We start from the raw sequence: 24,297 nt of genomic DNA, 5'->3' as shown, positions 1-24,297 counted from the left end.
GAAATCTTCAGGCCCGATTCTCATCTACAGGAGGGGCATTTAAACTGTTCTAATCATGTAAAGGGATATTAAAGTGGGTTTAACTATAATCTACTCCCACTGTACACGAACAGAGGAGAGTAAAGTGGCCTAGGTGTAAATGAGAATTAGGCCCTTCATTTCTGTCACCCATTTCTCTTGCAATTCCCTTTATTATAATCTTCCAAACTCCCTACTTTTTAAGCCACAGAAAGTTAAGAATGCTATTGCTTTTTTCCTGTTTCAGGGAGAAAGATCATCCCCATCCATTGCCACTTTAACTGACTTAGCAAATTCAAAATTGACATGATGGTCTCCAGAATCCTCTCGCAGACATCTTTGAGAATATGCTCACCTATTCCTCACTGATCCTCTGATCTCTGCCTCAGAAGTTGGGGACCCACATGAGCATGTCCTGACACATCTATTTATAATCTCTGTCTTTCCTTCCCTCCAAGACAAAGAATTACTTCCTCCCTTGAAATTTCACCTCAAAGTGATCCTTTTCTCCTTAATTTATTGTCATCTTTATGCATAAAATATTTTGTGATATTGCGCATTAGTAATTACAGAAATGTAAAACACCTGAACAGTGGGATGCCCATATGCATTTGAATTAACTCAATTTTACCAAGCCTGATCCTGATCCTGCAAACCTTTATTGGTATGGGTGGTCCTGCAGTCACAGAATCATAGAACTGCAGGACTGGAAGGGACTTCAGACGGTCATCTAGTTCAGTCCCCTGCACTCAAGGCCGGACTATGTAATAACTAGACCATTTCTGACAGGTGTCTATCTACCTGCTCTTAAAAACTTCCAGTGACAGAGATTCCACAACTCTGTAGGCAGTTCACTCAAGTGCTTAACTACCCTTTCAGTGACAAAGTTCCCAATGTCCAACTTAAATCTTCCTTGCTGCAATTTAAGCCCATTGCCTCTTGTCCTATCCTTAGAGCTTAACAAAAACAAAATTTCATCCTCTTCCTTCTAACAACCTTTGATGTACTTGAAAACTGTCATGTTCTCCCTTAGTTTTCTCTTCTCCAGATTAAACAAACTCAATGTTTTCCATCTTTCCTCATAGATTGCCCTTATATAAATCGATGGTATGCCCACATCTCGAATACTGCGTACAGATGTGGTCTCCTCATCTCAAAAAAGATGTACTGGCACTAGAAAAGGTTCAGAAAAGGGCAACTAAAATGATTAGGGGTTTGGAATGGTTCCCATATGAGGAGAGGCTAGGGCTAGGACTCTTCAGCTTGGAAAAGAGGAGACTAAGGGGGGATATGATAGAGGTATATAAAATCATGAGTGATGTGGAGAAAGTGGATAAGGAAAAGTTATTTAGTAATTCCCATAATACAAGAACTAGGGGTCACCAAATGAAATTAATAGGCAGCAGGTTTAAAACAAATAGGAAGTTCTTCTTCACACAGCACACAGTCAACTTGTGGAACTCCTTACCTGAGGAGGTTGTGAAGGCTAGGACTATAACAGTGTTTAAAAGAGAACTGGATAAATTCATGGTGGTTAAGTCCATTAATGGCTATTAGCCAGGATGGGTAAGGAATGGTGTCCCTAACCTCTGTTTGTCAGAGGGTGGAAATGGATGGCAGGAGAGAGAGATCACTTGATCATTGCCTGTTAGGTTCACTCCCTCTGGGGCACCTGGCACTGGCCACTGTCGGTAGACAGGATACGAGGCTAGATGGACCTTTGGTCTGACCCGGTACAGCCGTTCTTATGTTCTTATAATGTTTTCTAGACCTTTAATAATTTTTGTTGCTCTCCTCTGGATTTTCTCCAATTTGTCCACGTCTTTCCTGAAATGTTATGCCCAGAACTGGACACATGACTCCAGATAAGGCCTTATCAGCATGAAGTAGAACAAGAAGAGTTACTTCTCACGTCTTGCCTATAACACTCTTGCTAATATAGCCCAAAATGATGTTAACTTTTTTTGAAACAGTGTTACACTGTTGTGTCATATTTAGCTTGTGATCCACTATAGTCCCCAGATCCCTTTCTGCAGTACTCCTTCCTAGGCAGTAATTTCCTATTTTGTATATGTACAATTGGTTTGTTCCATCCTAAGTGGAGTTCTTTGCATTTGTCCTTATTGAATTTCATCCTATATGCGTCAGACCATTTCTCCAGTTTGTACAGATCATTTTGAATATTAATTGTATCCTCCAAAGCACTTGCAACCCCTCTCAGCTTTGTATAATTTGCAACCTTAGTAAGTATATTCCACCTGCTATTATCTAAATAATCGATGAAGATATTGAACAGAACCGGATCCAGGAATGATCCCTGCAGGACCCCACTTAATATGCCCTTCCAGATTGACTATGAACCACTGATAACTACTGGGACCGTTTTTCCATCCAGTTATGCACCCATCTTACAGTAGCTCCATCTAGGTTGTATTTCCCTAGTTTATTTATGAGAAGGTCATGCAAGACTTTATCAAAAGCCTTACTGAAGTCAAGGTATACCACATCTACCATGTCCCTCATATTCACAAGGCTTGTTAACCTGTCAAAGAAAACTATTAGGTAGGTTTGAATACACAATTTGTTCTTGACAAATCCATGCTGACTGTTTTTGTTACCACTTTTATCTTCTAGGTGTTTGCAAACTGATTGCTTGATTATTTTCTCCATTATCTTTACAGGTACTGAAGTTAAGATGACTGGTTTGTAATTCACCAGGTTGTCCTTATTGCCCTTTTTATAGATTGGCACCATATTTGTCCTTTTCCAGTCCTCTGGAATCTCTCCCATCTTCCATGAGTTTTTGAAGATAATCACTAATGGCTCAGATATCTCCTCAGTCAGCTCCTTGAGTATTCTAGGGTGTATTTCATCAGGCCCTGGTGGCTTGAAGACATAGTTCAAAAGGACCACCTACGTGATAAAGAATACTTGTATGAATTCTGCTGAGCCAAGTACTGAGTAGCTCCATCCTTAATCAAGTCATTAGCAAGTCCATTTTTCATTTAGTTTATATACTTTTTTTATGGTTTACAGTAAAGGAACAATCTGAGTGTCTGATGAAAATTGTGAATTATATAGCTGATACATACAGGATGTGAGGTTATAATATAATGTTTACTTGGTTTTGATTGATTAATTAATTAGTCAAATTCACCGGGTCTTAGTTATTTTAGTGTTCTGGCTCATTAACTATGTCGCAGCCCAATAATTATTTCCTAAAGACATGATGACAGTGTCATATAATAAATATATGTCTTGGGTGATGGAAGCGATCAACTTCACAATGCATCTCAGATGTGTGTATAGTATGATTTTTAATTATGGCCTGAGAGTTAAAGCAAGATATATTAAAAGTATCAAAGAAAGAGATAAGAGTTTTTTCTGTATTTCTATGGGAAATCTTCTAGGATTGAGAAATGCTAGAAGAAACCTCTGTCACTTTTCCAACAAAAAATGATACTGTTCTTTGATCAGAGGCTGAAAAACAACATTAACCAAATCTCTTCCTTTCATTCAGAGGGATGTTTGCCATCTTTTGTCTTTGGGGATTTAAAAATATAATCCATATTGTTTTTATTTATTTTTTTAGTTTTCGTTTTTTACTTAATGCAGACATTTTTTATGGATTAAAGAAAAACCTCTTAAGCATGATCTTTTTTTGCTTCTAACAGCTTTTGTGCCAACACTGAATTCTTTTAATACTTCACTTAGCAGTCAGTTGAGATTTCATATGAGAGTTGTTGCATGATAAATAAATCTGTGATCATTTAAGGCTAGTTCTATTATGCATATCCAGTGGTTAAGGACCAGTAAAAAGTAGAGATTGGAACTGGCTATTTTTGGGAGCAGGAAGGATCAAAGGACTGGTAATGTGACCTAGGGCCTTTTACCTCCAGGTCACCAGCTCCTATCTGACTCAGGTTGGTAGTGACTAAAAGTCATTATCATCTAATGGTTGTTCAGTGGCCTATGTAAAATGAGTTTCTGATCTTAGTCCCAGTTGCTAGTGGACAAGTGTTCACGTAGCAAAAATGACCATAATGGGCACCTTTATTGATACTCTCTGCAGCGGTGCTAATGACTGAATTGTCATGGAAATTAAAATATGTTGAAAAGTTCATACTTTATAAGTAGGGAAATTTCCATTTTAAAGTAAATAAAAAGAAATGAATATAAACTACATCTTAAATAAACATAAATTTCTGTATTCTTTCGGGGACATCTGAATTATGCTGTCATCACAGATACTTTGATATCAGACTAAAATACAAATGTATTCTAACTGCTGATGGACCTTAATAAAACTCCTTGTGAAGTTGGCTGCCCGTGAGAAATAAATATGGAGGGGGGGAAATCCTATAAAGCATGTTCTGCCCTATATTACTGAGAGTCGGCATTTACCACCTTCCAGGATCAAGACCTTAGCACTCACATACAGTTCCGGAGAGGATAATTCTGGACTTTCTTATGTGTTTCTGCAAGCAGATCAAGTTTGAAAAGTGCCAAAAGGATAACAAACTTCTTTCTACCCTTGTCATGATATAACGGTTTGTTTCCTCTTTCTGGGTTGAGGAGGTTCTCCAGAAACATTCTAATGAGGCTCTTTTTATTTGTTCTGTAAAGTTAGGGTTGGTTTCAGTAAAATCTCTCCTTCTTTTCTGAAGGTCAGACACATCGACTTCCTTTCTTTGCCGACCTGGGTGATGTGGGTGTGTACTGAGTGGAAATGTGAATCAGTTAAGGTCATTGGTCTTGAATGGGCCACCTCGCAACCTAGATGCTGCACAGCCTGCTGACGTGAGTTCAGTTCACAAGATTGTCTTGAGGTCCCATGACTGCCTGAGGCTTAAGAATGTCGAAAAGGATGGGGCTTAAAAATGCGGAAAAAGCACAGCAGACTCAGCGACTGTAGGGGAAAGAGGACCTCAAACAATATCACTTTCCAGCAGCCCTCTCTGATCAATGCATCAGGGGTTGTTGATGGACTGCATTCAGCTGTAAATTTCCAAAGGGAGGATCATCATGAGAAGGGAGCCTTTCAAGATGGTGGGGATGTGATATTCATAAGTCCAGTCCATAGCTCAATTCTATATTTTGCAAATAGCCAGGACATCCAGCTACTAAAAAGTAGTCAAGACTCCCTAAAAGACCTGTGTGTCAGCAGTCTCCAAAATGGTTTTATTTTTGTATTTTAAGCCTAAGGGCTTGGCTACACTGAAGAGTTGCAGCACTGCAACTCACTCACCGTCCACACTTGCAAGGCACATACAGCGCTGTATCTCCCTGGCTACAGTGCTGCATGTATTCCACCTCTGCCTGGGGAATAACGACTTCAGCGCTGGTGATGCAGCGCTGCTCCGCCAGTGTGGCCACCAAAAGCGCTGTTATTGGCCTCCAGAGGTATTTGGAGGTATCCCAGAATGCCTGTTCAGCCACTCTGCTCATCAGTTCGAACTCTACTGCCCTGGCCTCAGGTGACCTGCCCTTTAAATGCCCCGGGAATTTTAAAAATCCACTTCCTGTTTGCTCAGCCAGGTGTGGAGTGCAGTCAGTGAATCTTTCCAGGTGACCATGGCTCCACGTGGCAAACAATCCCTAGCATGGAGCAATGGCGAGTTGCTGGACCTCATCAGTGTTTGGGGGGAGGAAGCTGTGCAGTCCCAGCTGTGCTCCAGCCATGGGAATTACGATACCTATGGGCAGATATCAAGGGCCATGTTGGAAAGGGGCCATGACCGGGACGCGCTGCAGTGCAGGGTTAAAGTGAAGGAGCTGCGGAGTGCCTATTGCAAAGCCCGCGAGGGAAACCGCTGTTCCGGCGCTGCCCCCATGACCTGCCGTTTTTACAAAAAGCTGGACGCGATACTTGGGGGTGACCCCACCACCACTCCAAGGACCACAATGGACACTTCATAGCGGGGGGAGGAGGAGGAGGAGGAAAGCGAGAGTGAGGGTACTGTGGTGGGGGGAGACACTCCGGAGTCCCTGGAGGCATGCAGCCAGGAGCTCTTCTCAAGCCAGGAGGAAGGTAGCCAGTCGCAGCAGCCAGTACTTGGTGGAGGACAAAAAGAGGAGCGGGTTCCCGGTAAGCGGCTTTTATTTTCATGATGGAAATTTTTTGGAAGAGGAGGGAGGGTTAGGGCTGCATGCATGCATGCCTAGATGCGGAATAGTGTATTGATGTGGTCTATCACGTCGCGGTAATCGGCCTCGGTAATCTCTTCAAAAGTTTCAGCCAGAGCGTGGGCAATGCGCTTGCGCAAATTTATTGGGAGAGCCACTGTGGTCCTTGTCCCAGTGAGGCTAACGCGTCCACGCCACTGTGCCACGAGGGGTGGGGGGACCATTGCTGCACACAGGGAAGCTGCATAGGGGCCAGGGCGGAATCCACATTGCTGTAGAAGACCCTCCCGCGCTTCCCAGGTGACCCGCAGCAGCGAGATATCTTCCAGGATCAACTCCTGTGGAAAATGTTGGGATAGTGTTCAGTGTAGGTGCCCCCTGCAGCTGTTTGCTTTCCCCAACGCACAGAAACCCCGAGGACAGTAGAGCCTTGAAGCAATCAGTCCCCCTTACTCTCCATTTTGGGGCTCCCATGGGTTATGTGCACTCTCTTTGGGATGGGAAAATTATGCAATTGTGAAGACTGTTACACTCCTTAACTGTGTGGGAATAACTGTCTGGTATAAACAATGCTGCCTCTGTTAAGTGTTGCATTTTTTGCCTTTACAGAAGCAACCTTGAGATCTCAGCTGCCCGTATTATCAACGTCTCAAAGACTACAAAACCTCCGGAAGAAGCCGCAAAAAAGCAAAGAAGACATGCTGCAAGCAGTTATGCAACACTCTGTCACAGAAAATCAAAAAGTGCAGGACTGGAGGGAAAGGGAAAGGGAAAGCAGGATCTGCCAGAAAAACGCAGCGGACAGGAAGAAAAGCACAAAGCAGCTGATAAGCATCCTGGCGCGCCAAGTGGACTCTATCCAGGCGCTCATAGCCATGCAGGCAGAGCACCGCCGTGCCCGCCTGCCCCCACCCCCGGTCCCAAAGCTCTTTCCCTTGTGCCCCAATGTCAGCTCAAAACCCCCTTCCCCAGCATCCAGGTTCTTACCACCACCAGCTGCCTCCAACACCTGTACATTCACCAACCAGCCCTGAGAATTATAACGCTTACCCTCTGCACTCAACCTCCATCACCATGCAGTATAGCCATCCTGATGTGCAGCAGTCATTGCACAGCACTCAAGATAGGACATATTCAAACCTGTGACTGTACAGTTCCCCACCCCACCCCCTGCCCTTTTAGGTTCCCAAAAAGTTGTGTGTCTGTCAATAAAGTAATTTTCTTTCCAATAAATGAATCCTTGGCTTTGAAAACAGTCTTTATTATTGCAGAAAGTCAAAGATACCATAGCCCAGGAAAGAAACAGGCACTGCAAATCAGCTTAGGAAACACAGACTCCTACTAACATTGTAACCACTGCACTTCACTCCTGTGCAAGGCACCAAACATTACTGTTGGTTTTCAGCCTCAAATTCCTCCCTCAAGGTATCCCTAATCCTTGCAGCCCTGTGCTGGGCCTCTCTAGTAGCCCTGCTCTCTGGCTGTGCAAATTCAGCCTCCAGGTGTTGAACCTCGGAGGTCCATGCCTGACTGAATCGTTCACCCTTCCCTTCACAAATATTATGGAGGGTACAGCACGCGGATATAACCGCGGGGATGCTGCTTTCCCCCCAAGTCTAGCTTCCCATACAGAGATCCCCAGCGCCCCTTTAAATGGCCAATAGCACACTCCACAGTCATTCGGCACCGGCTCAGCCTGTAGTTGAACCGGTCCTTGCACCTGTCAAGGTTCCCTGTATATGGTTTCATGAGCCACGGCATTAAGGGGTAAGCGGGGTCTCCAAGGATCACAATGGGCATTTCAACGTCCCCTATTGTGATCTTCCGGTCTGGGAAAAAAGTCCCGGCCTGCAGCTTCCTGAAGAGGCCAGTGTTCCGAAAGATGCGTGCATCATGCACCTTTCCAGGCCAGCCTGCGTTAATCTCAATGAAACACCCACAGTGATCCACAAGCGCCTGCAGAACCATAGAGAAATAGCCCTTCCGATTAATGTACTCGGATGCCAGGTGGGGTGGTGCCAGAATAGGAATATGCGTCCCATCTATTGCCCCTCCACAGTTAGGCAAACCCATTTGTGCAAAGCCATCCACAATGTCCTGCACGTTCCCCAGAGTCACGGTTCTTCTTAGCAGGATGCGATTAATGGCCCTCAAACTTGCATCAACACGATTACAATGGTCAACTTTCCCACTCCAAACTGGTTCCCGACCGACCGGTAGCTGTCTGGAGTTGCCAGCTTCCAGATTGCAATAGCCACCCACTTCTCCACCGGCAGGGCAGCACTCAATCTCGTGTCCTTGCGCCGCAGGGTGGGGGCGAGCTCCTCACACAGTCCCATGAAAGTGGCTTTTCTCATCCGAAAGTTCTGCAGCCACTGCTCGTCATCCCAGACTTCCATGACAATGTGGTCCCACCACTCAGTGCTTGTTTCCCGAGCCCAAAAGCGGCGTTCTATGGTGCTGAGCATTTCCGTGAATGCCACAAGCAATTTCGTGTCATACACATCATGCGACTCGCTATCATTGTCTGACTCCTCATCATTTTGGATCTTAAGGAATAGCTCAACTGCCAAACGTGATGTGCTGGCGAGACTCGTCAGCATATTCCTCAGCAGTTCGGGCTCCATTTCCCACAGAAATCGCGCTGCACAGAAACCGTTGAGAGAGTCAAGATGGCGCCAAACATGGACGGAAAAACAGGGATTGCTGGGATGTGAAGCGATGCATCATGGGGTGTTGGGGACAGGAAGCAGAATGACCCGCACCCTCCGCCCACAACCCACGGCTCCAGAATGGGAAGAGGTGCGCTGTGGGATAGCTGCCCATAATGCATCACTCCCAACACCGCTGCAAATGCTGCAAATGTGGCCACACTGCAGCGCTGGTAGCTGTCAGTGTGGCCACACTGCAGTGCTTTCCCTACACAGCTGTACGAAGACAGCTTTAACTGCCAGTGCTGCACACCTGCAAGTGTAGCCAAACCCTAAGAAAGTGCATTTACTTTAAATGTGTTAATCTCTTTGCTGGCTTCTCTACTCTTACCCCTGTGACTGATCATGAAATAGCTAACAAATAAATACAATTTAAAAAAGAGTAAAAACTAAACAAAATCTGAAACACAAATGTAAATGATTGTTGTCTTGGAAAAAAATAATCTCCAAACACCGCATTCCTTTCCCTCTTGTTTTCTGTTCTTTCCTCCTTCCCTTCACTCATACTACTAAGACTCCCATCACCATGCCCCATATTATTTTTTAAAAAGGTTCCTAAACTTATGGTCCTACATGCATATGTAGGCATCTAAATAACTTGCCTGGTTTTCAGTGGTTCTGAGCACCTGCAGTTTCCAGCACTGTTTATAGCTCAATAATTCAAAATGTCACAGTGTAATAAGGTATTCTTAGCTGTAGTAGATAATGTTGACTCCTTTTCCATACAAGAGCTTTGTATAACCTGTATTGGAGGAAGCAGTCTCTTCTGGCAAGCAGAATCTTTCTTTCCTAGGAAGTATATAAGCAAGATTATTGTAGAATTCTGCTCATGTATGCTTACTGTTGATCTGACTGAAATTCATATATTTATGTCTCCACAGCTAAGCTCATTGTTTAAGGACACTGTCCTGAAGAGAACATTTAATGCTACCTTACAGAATCCTGTTGCAACTCAGATGGACAACACTGTTTGCAAATATGAGGCAGTGCACCCAGGCACACTTTGTGTGTCTACTTAGGAATTCGTCAATGGTGAATATGCTTACCTATATTACTAGAAGATTTAAGAGTTCATATTAGGTTGTTACATTTTCTAGTATAGTCTCAAAATTACAAAACATATTAATTTTAACTTTATTTAATATGGGAAATGACTGTCTCTTTATTCCACATAGTAAAGGAAATTGGTAATATATTTGCAAATTTTCCCCTCCATATTAATATTTGCACTCAAGAGGGTTGATAGATAGCAATTTTTGAATAAATGTTACAGTGGAATGCTGTACTCGTAGTTAAATCAAATTATAATTGTGCCAGGCATGGCAAGGAAAGTTTATTAGCTTTCTACTTCCCAAATAAATATTTCCCTAACTTCTTTAGCGAAAACTGTGGAAACTACACATAAATGAAATGTAGGTGGCAGGCTTTTCCACAGTTCAAGTCCTTTATCAGCTGAAGCAATGAACTCCTAATACTAACACTGGATTGTACTCTGTTAATGTGATCACTTTGCAATAATGGATTGTGGTTTTATTGCAAAGTCAGACAGAAATAATTGAACTCTGATGGGCAAGTTGCTAAATTAAAGGTGAACTTCAGTATAAAACAATGTTAAAATTCAGAAATCTGACTTAAAGATATCTGCAAATGTACAGTGGTCACCACTGAAAAGTAAGCATTTACCCATGCTACCACATGACAGTACCTGAGACAAAGCAGCATTTTTTTATATTTAAAATAGACTTTTATTTTATCTTCCAATATGTTAATGAACTATGACTTTGTCTCTTACCCTATTGTTAACAAGTTATCCAATATTTTGTTAGCTTACTAAAAAGCACAACTTCTAAGGCAGAGGTTCTCAAACTGTGGTCCATGGACCACCAGTAGTCCGCGAGCTCCATTCAGGTGGTCCGTGGATAGTTCCCTCTAAGGTGCGTGCCTGATTGGCCGCACACAAGAGAATGAAGGGCCATCCACCTAACTACTGGATCCGTGCAGGCATGGCTCCACTAATTAGATGCCTGGGGTATGTGAGGGGGAATAGGGGATAGGTGGGAGGGGGCAGTGGGGTGAGAAAACGAGGTGGAGAGAATTTGGGATGTGCAGGGCTGCGATGGCCAGAGAAAGAGGCGACTTTCCCCAGCTCCAGGGCTGAGGCTTCCAGGGAGAGATGGCCCTCCTTCCCAGCTTTGGCTCTGTGGTTGCTGTGGCGGGGGAGAGACCCCGCTCCTTCCCAGCCTCGGCTCTGTGGTTGCTGTGGCGGGGGAGAGACCCCGCTCCTTCCCAGCCTTGGCTCTGTGGTTGCTGTGGCGGGGGAGAGACCCCGCTCCTTCCCAGCCTCGGCTCTGTGGTTGCTGTGGCGGGGGAGAGACCCCGCTCCTTCCCAGCCTCGGCTCTGTGGTTGCTGTGGCGGAGGAGAGACCCCGCTCCTTCTCAGCCCCAGCTTGGGGGCTGCCATGGCAGGGGAGAGAGGGCACGTCCATCGCATTAGAAAGATAAGACTACTGATATTAAAATATGAGTTGTGTGCTTTTATTTGTAGAACAAAAAATGTTTATTATTTTTATATAGCGCTTTTATCCAATGCGCTTTACAACAGTTAGCTAATGGTACAAACACCATTTGGAAAGATCCTTGAGTGGTCCGCCAAGACCTTCAGCAATTTTCAAGTGGTCTGTGAAAAAAAAAAGTTGAGATCCACTGTTCTATGTCAGGGTATGTCAGGCCTCTACCCTACTAGAATCCTAGGTCTGCATTCTTTCAGATGTACTTTTAAACAGTGGAGTTTGGACGTATTACAGAGAAGATGTCATGTAAGCATCTTCCCTTCATCTAAACAGGGTTTCAAAATATTTCCTTTGGGTACTTAGTTACAGCAAATGTTAGAACTGAGATTTTCCTTCTTTTTGTCAGAACCAGGCTATGCTGAACTGTCTCTCATCTTCTCCTTAATAGAAACATCTGTGCAAAATATCTCCATCCAATGTCAGACTGATTCAAACTGAAACGGGAATTCAAGTTTTGTTTCTGTGACTAGCCCACAAACGTTCCGTGAACATGGGGTGAAGTTAGCACAGCTGGCATGCTGGTGCACCTCCCTTCCCCCAAACTGGTTTCTTGTTTTCTCTCGCTAACCAATCCCAGGGTCCCCTCACCCTCTGAAGATACCTTAGGAAAGAAAGTGAGATCCTGGGGCTTGTTAGAAGAGACATCAGTGGTAGGTGAGGAAGGGGGCTATCCATGGGATTAACACCTTGACAGTTCAAGTTAATCAGAACCAAACATCCAAGCAAACCTGAATCACTTCCAACCTTTCAAACCAAACCATAGGATTTGGTTCATCATCCCCTTTGTGAACTAAACTTCCATGGTTCATTGAGCCCTAGTCTTCCTACACTGCATGCGTGCCTACAAGATAGAACATGGTGCAGCAGTCATATTTTGTGGCAGCTAAATTTTAAAGGGCAGCCTATACACTGCACTATTTTTGGACTGGATAGTCAACCATGACTAGACATTGCAAATGAAGAAGACATATATCCACACAGCATACTCCAAACAGCCCATGCTATGATTCATCAGTTGCCTAGTGTAGTGTGATGCGTCTCTTAAAGCAACGTGACCCAATAGAATTTTATGTTTCTAATAAGCTGGAGAATGTTTGAAAGGATTCCTTTAATTAAGGTTTAGGAGAGTCAGACTTAGTGAACCAGATTTTTCTTCTTTTCTGTTTCACACAGGCATAATCCAGCATTAGTGCCTATTAATGACCAAATCAAGCTGAAAGTTCTCTTCCAAAGGAGTGCCTACATTTTAATGATGTCCTCCATCAGCTGCTCAAAGGAACGTTTGCTCTTATAACCTACAGAGATAGAAAAGCTGGTCTTGCAAGAGATCTTATTTAATTTCCCCCTCCTCTGTACTTTTTTCCTACTATCAGAATCTGTTCCAGTTCTTTAACTCATGAAGCGCTGACTGTCCTCTTTTTAAAGTACAACTGCAAATAAAAATATGAGATGAAACATTTGTTTCCTTTTGTCTTTTTTCTCCCCACTCTCCTCTTTGCCAGATACCAGAGAAGGCACCAAACTACAAAACGCTAGGCCATGTGAAACAAAAATAAAGGTGATGATTGAGTTTTTGTTGCCTGTCCTCATCAGGATGAATTAACCAACAGCCTGATTGAGCCAATATGGCAGAAACCCCCACCACAAACATAGAAAGGGGGAAGGATAAATTGGTGAGGCTCCCTTCAAGGCTGTTTTTCCTCAGAATATGTAAGTGGGTGAAAGATTTGCCCCCTTCTTCCAAGTGAAGAAGTGAAGAGACTGGTCCCTGAACCTCACAGATCCCTCAAGATATGCACAGATCTCAGAGAATCCTATGAGATACAGAGACTTGCACATGAGACCCTGTACCTTTGCCGCTCCTCAGCTGCCACCTATTCTCCTCTGGATTGACCTGTACTGACAAGGTTTCTCTTCTTAGCATCTGCCGCTGGAGACGGAGGGGGCTGTTCAATCTCAGAGTGCTTTACTGCTGATTGGATGGCCCATGTGGTTGAGAAGGGGAAAGGATGTATATTCTGCCCTGCCCTCTGTCCACATGCAGGTCCCTGAACCTGCAGAGGAGGGGTCTCTGCTGGTGTAGGAACAGAGGGGATCGTGGTGTGGAAGAAGATGATTCCTATTCATGCCACTACATGGCCTGGGACAAATCTACACATGGACTCTCCTCTGTGCATGGATCAAGGGGACATGACTGGACCTTTTGTTCATTTTTTAGTTACTCCTTCTTATCAGTTGCCGAGGACTGAGGGCTTATTGCTCCTGAAAAAATGTATTCTGGTTTATGAAAGAGTTTATAAGCCTTGCAGATTATGACATAGCAGAGCTTTACATCATGTCGTTCTAAGTAGCATCGTGTACTTTTCCCCACTTCAGTTCTGACATAGTTGTAGTAGCCTGTGGTTTACTAAACTTATTAGTGCTTTGTACAATTTCAAAGTGAGGAGCCAAGCTTTAAATGGTATTAAAGCATAGTGTTTGCATTCCGGTAGTTCTCAAGATAGTGGCTGCTAAAATCATGTTGGAATTCAAATGAGAACCAAAAGTATTATGCTAATCAGAATGACATAGTTTCAAGATATGATATCTCACAAAGTAACAGAGTTGGAAAACCTTGCAATTATGTCATTGGCACAGCCTATGAAAGCTACCAAACATTTGTTTCTGATTCCGTCAGTTTGCAAGATATTAGACCTTTAAACTGCTATTGGTTCTTGGGTCTAACTATGTTTTATTGGCACCTTTGCAAGTCTTAATGTTGCAAGTCCCAAACCTCAGATGTGAGGAATTTTCAATTCCTGATTCAGAGAATGCTAAAAACTACCATCTCGAACAACTATTATTGTTATTTATATTGTAGTAGCAAGGAAGCGAGGATATTAAATATTTAGTAAGAAAAAAGACATACAATAACTCACACCCTGTGCAGTATTTTTCTTTTCCATATATAGCATCTGGAGAAAGCACTTGCGAATATACTTCATGGAATACACTGAGGGGATGACCTAGATAATGTAACTTAATAGGCCTTTTCCACCTCTGTTGTCTGTGATACCCCTCCTTAGGGGTTTTGAAAGCATATGGATGAGCAATTAGAAGTAAAAATTAAAAAGACTAACCATGAAAAAGACCCAAAGTCTCCTGAAATTAAACACACCCATAAACTGGTTGGTAATTGCTTAAACCTGATATTTAAATGGTCTCTCAGTAGCTACTGACATGGACACGTAACAGTGGGATAGAACCAGGAAAGGGATGAAAACCCTGATCATTAAAGGGATCTTGAAAATGGAAAATGTTCACCCCTTAATTCTAACTAGTACTGTAGAGTGCAGCCTTAAAACTGATTTTATGTGGGTGCTATATGGATGCATACTGCTGGTCTTAGCAACACACTGGAAGCTAACAACCAATTAAAAAGCATTCTGCAATATATCATTGCTATATTCAGCAATAAAGTGCCTTAAATTCACTGTAACCATTGAGAACTCCTTTTTATCACAACTTAATCAAGACAGTGCCTAGCTACTAGATCACATCCTATTATAGAGTCACTCACAGCAATATTAGCAGTGCAAAATTCACAGAGCAGCATGATTCATGACCTCCCTCATTCAACCAGCCATTTCGAAATGGAAACAAAAATCTGCAGTCAAGGAAACATATTTTCAAAGTTGTACTTTAAAAATGAAGCATTAAAGAAATAAAAAGGTTTTTTCTCTGGCTCTGAAGCAAACATGAAAAGCTTTATAAAGATGATATCTGTGTATATGAGATAATTGACCAAAATCCAGTATGCACAGCCTTCCACCTCCTTTTAGCCACAGATATTATGGCCAAAATGTTTGACTGTGACTACTAATTTGGGAGTGACTCACTTTTTGCGTGTCCAACTTGAGACACTCTAGGCTTGATGTTCAAAAGTGTTGAGCACACACAACTCCAGTTGTAATGATATCCATTATACCAAACATATTATTCAAGGGATATCTTCCATAAAAAAGTTTTAGGACCACAACTGCCATTAACACGAATGGTGGAGTCTAGCTTCCTGATCATTTGAGTGGGAAGTATTGTCAAAAAATCCATAATAAGCAGGATTGTGACATCGCTAAGTGGGACTAAAGAGAATGGTGCCAACATCCCATTTATTTTAATAAGAGTTGGTCTTATCACATAAAATGTTGGAGGAAATTAACTACTATGCATAATTAGCAGCTAATTTTAAAACTTAAATATCTCAATTATTTCCACTTGTCTTTTTAAATACCCAAAATGTATCTAGAATGGTAACACCCAGCTTGCACTACTGGTGTATTTCACCATGAGCATGAGCTGTGGCCAATTATGCTCCTCTTGACTGTGGTACAGTCACCTCTCTTGAGAGCTCAGAATGTGGCAATGCATAAAGAGACACATTTCCAAAGGATATCTTGAAAAATTAGTTTGTGCATGTAATTACACATCGGAAGCCACATTTTTCTTTTGCAGCCCGAGGGTTGCTGGGGAATGTGTAAATGTGTGTGTGTGTCTGTTAGGAGGGGAGCAGAAATAGAGTACACGGGTGTGAAGCCCGGAGGCATTCCACATGAGCATGGCAAATGCAGCCAAATTGTCTCCAGGCTTGCCAGTGTACTATTTTTCACTCTGATGTAGGATTTTCAAATAATTTAAGCATATATTTTCCCTAATGCATTCTCTTGGATTTGAGTTGTGTTGGCCTTATTGTTACTGTTGTTTTCATATGTTAATGCTACATTTCTTTAATTGGTTTTGTTCTCGGTTGATTGGATTTAGTTAATCTATAAGGTATATAGATCTAAATAGTGTTATGGATTTTCAGTGGGCCTGACTTTTAAATGTTGCCTTCATTTTTGTGGGTGTAAATGCTAACATTTGAGTATTGGACTATTCCACTCTGCTTGCAATTCAGTTTAGAGATCTAAATGTTAGCATTTGTGCTTTCAGTCGATTGGGTATTCTCACAAACAGAAGCAAGGTTTAAAAATCAGGCCCAAATGCGTCAAGAAATGCTACTGAGGTGTTTAATACTGTAAAAAAATGTTTTAAAAAACTGCTATTAGGTTGTTCGCCTTCAAATTCACTTTTCAATATGGTTTATTTTTGTCTGATCCTTGGAACTTTGTTGCCACAACTGACACAGACAATCACCTGTGACTTTTGTAAATGAGCAAGTGAATGTGTCTGTGGGTTTCTAAAATTATTTATCAAAACATTTTGGGCAAATCTGGGGATCCTGAAAATGCCAGGTTGCTAGACCTCAAGAAACTATCTCTGGGGGGTGAGGAGGTGATTAGCTCAGGCTCCCGGACCATTCAGTCCTTGGGTTCTGCCCTGAGGCTGCCAAAGGCAGGGTCAATTGTATTGGGGGATCTTGTGCTATGGATTCTTGTCAACTGGATAGACATCACCAAATCATTTCACTAAGGCCACTGAACAGCTATCAAATAGCAATATGCACTGCTGTTGTAGCTGTGTTGATCCCAGGATATTAGAGAGACAAAGTGGGTGAGGTAATATCTTTTATTGGACCAACTTCTTCTGATAAGAGACAAGCTTTAGAGATCAGAGCTGCTTCATCTTCTAATATCCTGGGACCAACACGGCTACAACTACTCTGCATGCATTTTAGTCCATTTAATATGTGACATGTTAATTTTATATCTTTCTAGTTTTTTAATCAAAATATCATGTGGTACCAAGTGAAATGCCTTACAGAAGTCTAAGTATATTATGTCGACACTATTAACTATATCAACCAAACTTGTAATCTCATCAAAAAAGATATTATATCAAGTTAGTTTGACAGGATCCATTTCCCATAAATCCATGTTTATTGGAATTACTTATATTACCCTCCTTTAATTCTTTAATTGAGTCCCATATCAGCTGTTCCACTATTTTGCCCAGGATCAATGTCAGACTGACAGGAGATAATTACCTAGGTCATCCTGTTTACTGTTTTTTAATTATCAGAGGGGTAGCCGTGTTAGTCTGGATCTGTAAAAAGCGACAAAGAGTCCTGTGGCACCTTATAGACATATTGGAGCATAAGCTTTCGTGGGTAAATACCCACTTCATCAGACGTATGTGGTGGAAATTTCCAGAGGCAGGTATAAATATGCAGGCAAAAATCAGTCTAGAAATAATGAGGTTAGTTCAATCAGGGAGGCTGAGGCCCTCTTCTAGCAGTTGAGGTGTGAACACCAAGGGAGGAGAAACTGCTTTTTTAGTTGGCTAGCCATCCGCAGTCTTTGTTTAATCCTGAGCTGATGGTGTCAAATTTGCAAATGAACTGAAGTTCAGTAGTTTCTCTCTGGAGTCTGGTCCTGAACTTTTTTTGCTGCAGGATGGCTACCTTTAAATCTGCTATTGTGTGTCCAGGGAGGTTGAAGTGTTCTCCTACAGGTTTTTGTATGTTGCCATTCCTAATATCTGACTTGTGTCCATTTATACTTTTACATAGGGATTGTCCAGTTTGGCCGATTTACATAGCAGAGGGGCATTGCTGGCACATGATGGCGTATATTACATTGGTTGAAGTGCAAGTGAATGAACCAGTGATGTTGTGGCTGATCTGGTTAGGTCCTGTGATGGTGTCACTAGTGTAAATATGTGGGCAGGTTTGTTGCATGGATTGGTTCCTGAGTTAGAGTTACTATGGTGCGGTGTGAGATTTTTGGTGAGAATATGCTTAAGGTTGGCAGGTTGTCTGTGGGCGAGGACTGGTCTGCCTCCCAAGGCCTGTGAAAGTGAGGGATTGTTGTCCAGGATGGGTTGTAGATCACTGATGATGTGTTGGAGAGGTTTTAGCTGAGGACTGTAGGTGATGGCCAGTGGAGTTCTGTTGGTTTCTTTCTTGGGCTTGTCTTGCAGCAGGAAGCTTCTGGGTACATGTCTGGCTCTGTTGATTTGTTTCCTTATTTCCTCCTGTGTGTATCGTAGTTTTGAGAATGCTTGGTGAAGACTGGTGAAGATCTTGTAGGTGTTGGTTTCTGTCTGAGGGGTTGGAGCAAATGCGGTTATACCTCAGTGCTTGGCTGTAGACGATGGATCATGTGGTGTATCCGGGATGGAAGCTGGAGGTGCATTTTTAAACCAATACAGTATTTTCCATTAATTGTGGCTTTTTGGGTATCTAGTAAAGTGTTCTTAAACATTTCCTGGTTATCATTCTCATTTTTCTGATTAAACTCTTTCTCCCAGCTGATATGGCTCATAATTGTTTTCAGCTTTGTAAAGTTGGTCCTTTTAAAACACCAAGTATATATTCTGGAATGTATTCTGTTTGCATATTATAAATTTGAACAAGTCATGATAATTTGTACCTAAGTTACCATTAATTTTTACTTCAGTAATCAGTTCCTCTTCATCTGTCAAGACAAGGTCTACTATAGAATTCCTCCATGTTGGCTGTAACCCTTTCTGCGTTAGGAAATGGCCATCTGTAATATTTAGAAATTCCAAGGATGTTTTGTTTTAGTACTGACAGCATGAAATCTCCAGCATATATCACTCATATTGAAGTTCCCCATGATCTCACACATTTTTTCCCTACACATTATAGATAGGTGTGTAAGGAGCCAGTCATCCTGTTCCCTAGTGTGATCTGGTGGTCTGTAGCAGACACCAACTAATACCCCATCTTTTGCTTTATTTGTTAGGACATTGATCCATAGATATTCAAGATCATTTTCTTCTGAATGCATCAGTCACTCAAAAACAGGTCATTCTATTTTTTTAAAGAGAGTGCCCCTCCCCCTTCTCTTTTGCCTGGTTGATCCTTCCTAAATAGGTTATAACCATTGATTTTAACATTTCAATCATAGACTCATAGACTTTAAGGTCAGAAGGGACAATTATGATCATCTAGTCTGACCTCCTGCACAATGCAGGCCACAGAATGTCACCCACTCACTCCTGTAACAACCCCCTAACCTATGTCTGAGCCATTGAAGTCCTCAAATCATGGTTTAAAGACTTCAAGGTGCAGCGAACCTTCCAGCAAGTGGCCCGTGCCCCATGCTGCAGAGGAAGGCAAAAACTCCCAGGGCTTCTGCCAATCTGCCTTGGAGGAAAATTCCTTCCCGACCCCAAATATGGCGATCAGCTAAACCTTGAGCATGTGGGCAAGAGTCACCAGCCAGACACCCAGGAAAGAATTCTCTGTAGTAACTCAGATCCCACCCCATCTAACATCCCATCACAAGCCATTGGGCATATTTACTGCTAGTAGTCAAAGACTAATTCATTGCCCAAATTAGGCTATCCCATTATACCATCCCCTTCCATAAACTTATCAAGCTTAGTCTTGAAGCCAGATATGTCTTTTGCCCCCACTACTCCCCTTGGAAGGCTGTTTCAGAAATTCACTCCTCTGATGGTTAGAAACCTTCGTCTAATTTCAAGTCTAAACTTCCGGATAGCCAGTTTATATCCATTTGTTCTTGTGTCCACATTGGTACTGAGTTTAAATAATTCCTCTCACTCCTTGGTATTTATTCCTCTGATATATTTATAGAGAGCAATCATATCTCACCTCAGCCTTCTTTTGGTTAGGCTAAACAAGCCAAGCTCTTTGAGTCTCCTTTCATATGACAGGTTTTCCATTCTTCGGATCATCTTGTAGCCCTTCTCTGAACCTGTTTCAGTTTGAATTCATCCTTCTTAAACATGGGAGAACAGAACTGCACACAGTATTCCAGATGAGGTCTCACCACTGCCTTGTACAATGGTACTAACACCTCCTTGTCTCTTCTGGAAATACCTCCCCTGATGCATCCCAAGACTGCATTAGCTTTTTTCAAAGCCATATCACACTGGCGGCTCAGTCATCCTTGTGATCAACCAATACTCTGAGATCCTTCTCCTCTGTTACTTCCAACTGATGCCTCCCCACCTTATAACAATAGTTCTTGTTATTAATCCCTAAATGCATGACCTTGCACTTTTCACTATTAAATTTCATCCTATTACTATCATCCAACCAAGTTTCAGTAATACAAGCTAAATAAAATTTATGCTCATAAATGAGCAATTCTAATTCTTCTTGTTTGTTACCCGGGCTCCTAGCGTTGGTGTGTAGGCAATTAAATAATTACTTTTCTTCATGTCCTTGAAGCAGTTGCCCACAGCTCCAGTTTCCTAACTCCACTAGGCAAGCAGGATGGCCTGGTCCTTCACCACTACTGCAGCCATGACCTCTTTGGGGCAAGAAGCACCAAAAAGTGCACTGGGCAGCTTAACAGCCTAGCATTCCCTTGGATGGTAAATCTGGCTGTCTCCTATACAGGACAGTGCAGGACTGTGACATACAGCGTCAAACAGGCCAGAGCAGCCATAAACAAGACATAAAATCCATCAGTCACTATGGGCTTGTCCACACTTGAAATGCTACAGTGGCACAGCTCCACTGCTGCAGCGCTTGAGTGTAGACACTTCCTATACCAATGTGCGGGGTTCTCCTGTCAGTACTGGTAGCCATCAACCAAGCACTGTCTACATTGGGGATGAGGTTGGCTGAACTGTGCTGCTCAGGGGTGTGGATGTTTGACTCAGTCCTGTGTTAAGCATGGCCACGGGAAGGCTCTCTGATCATCTGAACAGCATTCAACACCTTTTTTGCACATGCATGAGGTTCTGATGGCCAAATCATAGAATCATAGAATCTCAGGGTTGGAAGGGACCTCAGGAGGTCATCTAGTCCAACCCCCTGCTCAAAGCAGGACCAAACCCAACTAAATCATCCCAGCCAGGGCTTTGTCAAGCCTGACCTTAAAAACCTCTAAGGAAGGAGATTCCACTACCTCCCTAGGTAACCCATTCCAGTTCTTCACCACCCTACTAGTGAAAAAGTTTTTCCTAATATCCAGCCTAAACCTCCCCCTCTGCAACTTGAGACCATTACTCCTTGTTCTGTCATCTTCTACCACTGAGAACAGTCTAGATCCATCCTCTTTGGAACCCCCTTTCAGGTAGTTGAAAGCAGCTATCAAATCCCCCCTCATTCTTCTCTTCTGCAGACTAAACAATCCCAGTTCCCTCAGCCTCTCCTCATAAGTCATGTGCTCCAGCTCCCTAATCATTTTTGTTGCCCTCCGCTGGACTCTTTCCAATTTATCCACATCCTTCTTGTAGTGTGGGGCCCAAAACTGGACACAGTACTCCAAATGAGGCCTCACCAGTGCTGAATAGAGGGGAATGATCACATCCCTCGATCTGCTGGAAATGCCCCTACTTATACAACCCAAAATGCCATTAGCCTTCTTGGCAACAAGGGCACACTGTTGACTCATATTCAGCTTTTCGTCCACCGTAACCCCTAGGTCCTTTTCTGCAGAACTGCTGCCCAGCCATTCGGTCCCTAGTCTGTAGCAGTGCATGGGATTCTTCCGTCCTAAGTGCAGGACTCTGCACTTGTCCTTGTTGAACCTCATCATATTTCTTTTGGACCAATCCTCTAATTTGTCTAGGTCCCTCTGTATCCTAGCCCTACCCTCCAGTGTATCAACCACTCCTCCCAGTTTAGTGTCATCTGCAAACTTGCTAAGGGTGCAGTCCACACCATCCTCCAGATCATTAATGAAGATATTGAATAAAACCGGCCCCAGCACCGACCCTTGGGGCACTCCACTTGATACCGGCTGCCAACTAGACATGGAACCATTGATCACTACCCGTTGAGCCCGACGATCTAGCCAGTTTTCTATCCACCTTACCGTCCATTCATCCAGCCCATACTTCTTTAACTTGTTGGCAAGAATACTGTGGGAGACCATATCAAAAGCTTTGTTTAAGTCCAGAAATAGTACATCCACTGCTTTCCCCTCATCCACAGAGCCGGTTATCTCATCATAGAAGGCAATTATGTTAGTCAGGCATGACTTGCCCTTGGTGAATCCATGCTGACTGTTCCTGATCACTTTCCCCTCCTTTAAGTGGTTCAGGATTGATTCCTTGAGGACCTGTTCCATGATTTTTCCAGGGACTGAGGTGAGACTGACCAGCCTGTAGTTCCCAGGATCTTCCTTCTTCCCTTTTTTAAAGATGGGCATTACATTAGCTTTTTTCCAGTCATCCGGGACCTCCCCCGATCACCATGATTTTTCAAAGATAATGGCCAATGGCTCTGCAATCTCATCGGCCAACTCCTTTAGCACCCTCGGATGCAGTGCGTCCGGCCCCATAGACTTGTGCTCGTCCAGCTTTCCTAAATAGCCCCGAACTACTTCTTTCTCCACAGAGAGCTGGTCACCTCCTCCCCATACCGTGCTGCAGAGTGCAGCTGTCTGGGAGCTGACCTTGTCTGTGAAGACAGAGGCAAAAAAAGCATTGAGTACACTAGCTTTCTCCACATCCTCTGTCACTAGGTTCCCTCCCTCATTCAGCAAGGGGCCCACACTTTCCTTGACTTTCTTCTTGTTGCTAACATACCTGAAGAAACCCTTCTTGTTACTCCTAACATCTCCGGCTAGCTGCAACTCCAAGTGTGATTTGGCCTTCCTGATTTCACACCTGCATGCCTGAACAATACTTTTATACTCCTCCCTGGTTATTTGTCCAATCTTCCACTTCTTGTAAGCTGTTCTTCTTTTGTGTTTAAGACGAGCAAGGATTTCACTGTTAAGCCAAGCTGGTCGCCTGCCATATTTACTTTTCTTCCTACACATCGGGATGGTTTGTTCCTGCAACCTCAATAAGGTTTCTTTGAAATCCATCTCCATTTCTCGAGGCAGGATTTTTTAACTTCCTGCCCTTACTTGGCTCCAATTTTAGTCTTCACCCAGGGCTACAGAAAAGCTTCACTGGTTCCTTTGCAAACAAAACTGAGTCAGAGGGTTTCTGCCTCAGGTCAGGCTGCTTTCTTAAAAAGGGAAGTAGTTCTCTCTACCTAGCCACCTGCTGCACAATGGCTGATTCTTAAATCTAGGCCACAGTATGGTATGGGCCACCTTATTCAGGTGGCTGTATGGACTACATTACATAGTGACTGTTCTTTTTCCATCTCTGATTCTATATGCAAGATGCACCTTGTGTAGACCCTTACCCCTGTGCAAAGTGGATGTGATATGCTACTACTCTGATGTGTTAGCATTCTTCATCCACTCTATGCTGGGGTAAAGGATTAGAGAATGTGCAGAGCAACAGTCAATCAAATCTACATTTGGCAGCAGTTAAGAGTTGAAGCTGGTTTTTCTGGGGAAAAAATAATGAAAATAAATGGTGTCCATTCTGCCAGTTCTTGTAACATAGCGACTGTAAATTTGGTTGAGCTTTGATATTGACTTTCAAGGGCTCTTTCTGAACCTTCCATTGTTAATATTTGGCCAGTCCACAGGAGAGAGGATTACTGCTCTTTAGTTTTTGTTCTGAGTTTCTGACAATAGAGCTGGGTGATTGTTTTAAAGGTAATCCCTGAGCACTTATCTTTGGCCTCCAGATAGCATAGGCTGTTGCTGAGCAAGGGAGCCGCTAGGATATGTAAAACGTATTCATTTAAATACTGACAGGCTGCAGTTTAACTCTGACCTCATGATTAACTGGAGAAAGGAGGGGAGGGGAAATTTTCAATGACTGCACAGGAGTTACATACAGAAATCGTGTTATAAATAACAGGATTTGAGCCTGTACATTTCACACATCACTTTGAAAATGCCCCCATTTATGTCTTATGCTAATGTCATCAAACCACCATGTTAGTAAATAAAAAATAAAATAATATTTATGCCACTCTTCATTCCACATGAAACTGTGTTTGAAGATTAGATTATTTGAGCCTGGGCTCACTTTGATTTCATTTCAGAAGCATCTAGATTCAGTGGGAATTTAAAATTCAAATCCCCCCACTCACG

At 42.9% G+C, this 24,297-nt stretch overlaps 1 protein-coding gene across 4 annotated transcripts in view; it reads left to right on the top strand.

The window, feature by feature from the left end:
* STPG2 (sperm tail PG-rich repeat containing 2) overlaps positions 1 to 12,880 on the top strand; it is a 410,139-nt gene extending 397,259 nt beyond the window's left edge. For 3 of the 4 annotated variants that reach the window (XM_039541569.1, XM_039541574.1, XM_039541571.1), the window contains 2 exons: positions 9,737 to 9,887; positions 12,599 to 12,880. In XM_039541569.1, the coding sequence (XP_039397503.1) occupies positions 9,737 to 9,874 (138 nt within the window). In that variant the 3' untranslated portion in view covers positions 9,875 to 9,887; positions 12,599 to 12,880. Of the gene's footprint in view, positions 1 to 9,736; positions 9,888 to 11,813; positions 12,522 to 12,598 lie in introns of those variants that run through there. The other variant, XM_039541570.1, reaches the window with a different exon arrangement.
* Positions 12,881 to 24,297: the final 11,417 nt, after the last annotated feature.

Source organism: Mauremys reevesii, linkage group 5, assembly GCF_016161935.1.
Source record: "Mauremys reevesii isolate NIE-2019 linkage group 5, ASM1616193v1, whole genome shotgun sequence".
In the NCBI taxonomy this organism is placed as follows: Eukaryota; Metazoa; Chordata; order Testudines; family Geoemydidae; genus Mauremys; species Mauremys reevesii.
Note: the sequence above shows the minus strand (reverse complement) of the source record. Positions and strands in the feature narration are given on the sequence as shown.